Below are 5081 nucleotides of genomic sequence, written 5' to 3' on the forward strand. Positions count from 1 at the left end.
ACGAGGAGGAGAGAGAGAGAGAGAGATAGAGAGAGAGAGAGAGAGAGAGAGAGAGAGAGGCACACAATCTCTCGAGTGATCTGAAGGTTGGTATTGTTCACACACTATTCTCACTTTAAGACACACACACACAAACAAAAGCCATTCTTCTTCCCTGAGCAATTAGCATGCTAACTCTGACCACAACAACAAAGGAACACACAGCGGTTTTGAGCAGACTACATTCATACATTTTTCTCTCACATTCACACACTATCACCGATTAAAAACTATTTTTGCAACCACAAAAACACAAACTTAATGGTTTTCTACTGTGGCTGTAGCTGATGACCTCAAATTATCCTCCTCCAAAAAAAAAAAAAAAGCACAAGTTTGGATGTTAAAACAATCCTCAAGAAACAAAATTACGTTTATTGTTGGAAAATTAGGCACATTTTGAATTAGCCCAAAAAGTAATATATTAATAACATAAAAACTCTTTTGAATTTAAGCAGTATGTAGCACAGTAAAAATTATTTCTGTCCCGGCATGATTTTCATAGATTAAATACAGTACAACAGATAATGTCATATATAGACGACTTCTAATTCTACTTTGCAAATATACTTTGCAATTTAAATAATGCATTTATTCCTGCATTATAGTAATACGAATGAAGATTTTACATTACAGTACACTAAAGTTAATTGGGGAAGATGATTATTTGTAATTTAATTGTAATTTCTAAAACTTATATATAGATTTTGATATAGATATAGATTTTGCAGTTAAATTTGACTTAGGTTCGCCCCATTAAAACACTGTCATATTGCAAGTTAATCACACACACTCAACAAATTACTGTAGTTTTAAACAGTCAACACACTATATTTATAATATTGCATAATTTATTTTAGTGAAAGCTGTGTCAGAGGTTGATCATTGAGACCACCAACAAACACAACAGGAAACAATAGCCACACACACACATTTTTTGTTCTGTTTTTTCAGTACAAAGCCTGATTATTTCAGCTGGTGTGGTGTGAGACTGTGAGGTGTGTGTTCTGCGTCTCTAACTGCACACACATTCACGTCAATCAAACCCCTCTAATAACTATGTATAAATTCATATAAAGATCTAACAGCCCTCAGTGACCTCTCACAGAAGAACAGAGACTGTTCATCCTCACTGGAGTTGAAGATAAACGTGTCTCACTCCACTCAGCTGGATCCAAACTCAATCACAGCTCCATTACACACACTCTCCTGCAGATACTGTGTGTGTTTCTCTCCGGCAGATGCTGCAGAGACTCTGAAAGCACAGAGGGAATTAGACCAAAATCAATATCATTCGGTTCTCATCAGAAACCCTCAGCTCCCTTCACTCCTGACTCAGGTTACACGAACATCTACTGTAACTGTAAGTCTGAAAGGGCAGTGCTAAGGGGTGAAACTGTGCTCAGGTTACGGGCCAAGACAGAACACCGGGATTAGCTGATGCATTAGTACACATAAGAGCTGACACCAACATTTCACAACACTTACACAGACACTGTGGGTAGATTTACACCCTTAAACCTGAAGCATGCAACTCTGACAACATTTACAGAAGAAAATGTCCATTACATACACAGAAATGCCTTATAGTTTATGCCATGACCACAATTTAAAGGAGAAACGTATGATTTTTGCTCCACTAGTGGCAGCAAACTGAACTGCAATCTGTTTTTTTGAGTGCATGACTTTGACGCCATAACCACATTGCCTTTACCAATAGCATGAGCTTAAAGCAGGACTATGACAGTGTTGTCACTGTTAACAAGGGATGTTTTATGGGCTTAAAAATGTATCACGATAATTTCTGATATTTATTGCGATAACAATATCAATGACGATAATTTAGGGAATCCTGTTTTTTTAGAGAAAAGTATTATCTTTCCTATTTTTACCCAAAACAGGGTGTTGTGAGCAGTACACACGTAATGTAATGACCGTTTAATTAATACTGGAAGCCGGAGGGCGCCCTTGCGCAGAAACTCCACATATGCATAGCAGAAGTAATGCTCCAGGAAATCCCTAATATGGACAGAGGTATCCCGTGATTGCTGTAGCTGAATAAAACGCTGATAAGAGAAATTTTAACTGAGGAAACCTGAAGACAATAAACATGCGATTGCACAAAATATATGGTATCTGTGTTCTTCAAGCAATCTTGGGTATTTTTATAAAGATAAAGTATATTTATAATGCAATGCTAATCGACATAGCCTTTATCACTGTATATAATGCTATAGAATAGTATGATGTCTGCCTTATTTTGTGATACGAAACCATGTCTGATCACAAAAAGAAGTTATTCAAACACTCGACTATGTTATGAAGTTAATATGGAGAAAAAGCACGTCAATAAATAATATCTTTGTTGGATAACTAAAACTAAAACCACTAAAAATTGTTTTCATTAATCAAAAAATCTTAAATAAACAAACTATAAATATTAGATGAAAAACTTCAACTCAGAAAACTTACCAATTTAAATGTTGCCTTGACAACTAGCTAAAATAAAATATATTTAAGCTGAAGTGCTAAAGTACTAAATGTTAAAATATCTAAAACTGAAAAAAAAAAATCAAAGCGAAATAGAAATATATATTACAAAAAATAACTAATAAAAATTACAAAAGCACAAAACTAAATTACTAAATCTAAAATTAAAATGAAAACTGAAAATATACAAATAAAAGCTTATTAAAAATCTTAGTAAATACTATAATAGTACTAACAATATATACAAAGGTTAAATATAGATTTGAAGATATACTGAAGATATATATTGTTTAAAGAACATTAAGGAAAATTAGGCACATTTCCAGACCAAATACTTATTAATATAACATGACAAAAAAATAATTCAATTGTGGTCAATTGTGATTTTAGTCGGTATGTTGACGTAATGGACATTTTTATATAAATAGTTACAGCACAGCCATAGATGGTGTGAGGGGGAGGAACATTGACACTCTAGAGAGCATCCGACCAGACAGAAAATTGTGTAGTACAGGATGAGTCATAAATATTTGGAGTCCATTTTCCTTGAAGAGACTGCAAATTTTAACTTTACAAATCGGCAAAACATTTAGAAGTACACTGGCAAAGACTGCATCAAAACTAACACACATGGACTAAAAGCCACAAATCCATTTGGATTTCATAGGTTTCGTTTATGTGTGTCTTCCGAGTGTTTTATAGGCCAGTTTCCATGTTGGACTCGTGTGCATGTGATCTCATCAGAAAGACGGTCCAAATATTCTGCATGTGTCTGAAAGTGAGTAAACCCCTGAGAGCTGACCTACATTTACTTGTAGAAGCTAAAAACACACACAGGTTCTCACACACATTCACACACTACTCTAACAAGGTCAGCTTGGTCCTAATTAGCTCAATTTCAAAGGCTTGAATACTCCTTAGTGTAAATGATGGAAGAGACACACACACACACACACACACACACTAAGCAGTGTGTAAGTCTATAAGTTATTTTAAGTTATCATTGGTACGAAAAGCACATGACTAGTAAACACAAACAAAAACGTCATTTCTGCTGGGTTTATGTGCAGTCAGGCCCAAACGTCTGACACCAACTGACAACAATTTTGTTCCATATAAACAATACTGAAATTACATAAATAAGAAACTAAACATTAGATTACCATGATCAAATTAAGTTTATAAGTAAAGGAATTTCAGCAGATTTGTGTCACTGAACTCATTTGTACAAAAGGTCAAGATGTTATTGTACAGGTTGAACCACAAGACATTCTTTGGATCATTCTCAAATCATGCTGGAGCACAGATCACAAACGTAAAATGTGGGCAAGCAAAATAATTACAAATGTTATTTTCTGCTACTAATACTTAACTAAAAATGTAGCATTAAATTAGAAACAAATGCAAAATAGAAGCATTTGCACTAGTGGTCTTAGATTTTTGTGTGCTAATTCAGGATCAACTGTGTAGCTTTTAAACAGAAAACCACAAACACACTTGACATTTTCTACATTATTTGTTTATCTGAAACTCTGAATTATGTTTACAAACTTCAAAAAGTCAAAACCGTCAAAACTGGAGCAGAGAATCGAGATAACCTGCACTGTAATCTGTCCCAACAACTGCAATAAAACTGTGCGTGAGTGAGAGAGAGAGATATAGACTATATAAAAAGTAATTCACTCACAGTAGATTTGAATTCATTTCACCCTGGTGAGATTACAGGAGTCCCTGACCTGTGTATGACAGAGAGAGACAGAACAAACGACCACTGATCCTCTTAACCTGGACAGACAGACAGACAGACAGGAGAGATCGAGTTAACCTAAGCCTTTAATGGAGATAGGAGAACATAAACCGATGCAAACAATCCTGTGTTTCACCTGAGCACAAGCTTCTCTGAACACACTCGGTTGGCTTCATTCAAGCTCATTAGGTGCAGATGTGTGTATGAGTATGTTGACTTCCAGCAAACTGCAGTTAAAGACTAACACATGCTGAAAACATTTGAGTCAACATGCACATGCATCTCCTTCCCTTGTAAAATCAAGTGACCTACATTTTCCTACTTTCTCACTGGATCTCTCTCTCTCTCTCTCACACACACACAGAAACATAAAAATGCTGATTAGAAACACAAGAATTTAGTTGTTGCTGCTGCTGCTGTAGAAACATCACCTGTAGCACAATGAGAGTTTAAAATATCATAAATGCTCTATACAAATGTACCTATGTATACAGTGACAGGTATTTGATGCACTTGATGCAATAATATCATTGCATTAGATGAAAAAAGATCAAACAAAGCGGCATTCAATTTGAAGACAGCAGAAGCACGCTTATAATCTGTGGCTATGTCAGTACTGGTGAATAAACATGACTTTTTAAAATCAGTGTTTAGTCCAATATGTGAAATATGCAGAGAAATTATAGCCAAATTATCATGATGGCCTACCTATTAATAAACAAAACAAAAATCTTTATAAATATAATATTTATAATTTCTATATTATATTTTACTTTTAATAATAATTAGAATAAAAAAAAAAAATATA

General features: G+C 34.5%; 1 protein-coding gene across 9 annotated transcripts in view; it reads right to left on the minus strand.

Annotated features, from left to right (window-relative positions):
- Nucleotides 1-5081, minus strand: part of LOC107681285 (phosphofurin acidic cluster sorting protein 2-like) — a 35389-nt gene that overhangs the window by 21692 nt on the left and 8616 nt on the right. Inside the window, exons 1-2 of one of the 9 annotated variants that reach the window (XM_016478105.1) lie at nt 4214-4330; nt 1170-1291 (exon numbers count right to left, since the gene is read on the minus strand). The exons of 6 other annotated variants lie outside the window; for them this stretch is intronic. Coding sequence is in view for 1 of the 3 variants with exons in the window: in XM_016477980.1 (XP_016333466.1) it covers nt 4214-4230 (17 nt within the window). In the remaining 2 variants the exon portion in view is untranslated. Of the gene's footprint in view, nt 1-1169; nt 1292-4213; nt 4331-5081 lie in introns of those variants that run through there. 2 more of the 9 variants (XM_016478038.1, XM_016477980.1) reach the window with 2 other exon arrangements.

Source organism: Sinocyclocheilus anshuiensis, unplaced genomic scaffold (assembly GCF_001515605.1).
Source record: "Sinocyclocheilus anshuiensis isolate Anshui unplaced genomic scaffold, SAMN03320099.WGS_v1.1 scaffold413, whole genome shotgun sequence".
NCBI lineage: Eukaryota > Metazoa > Chordata > Actinopteri > Cypriniformes > Cyprinidae > Sinocyclocheilus > Sinocyclocheilus anshuiensis.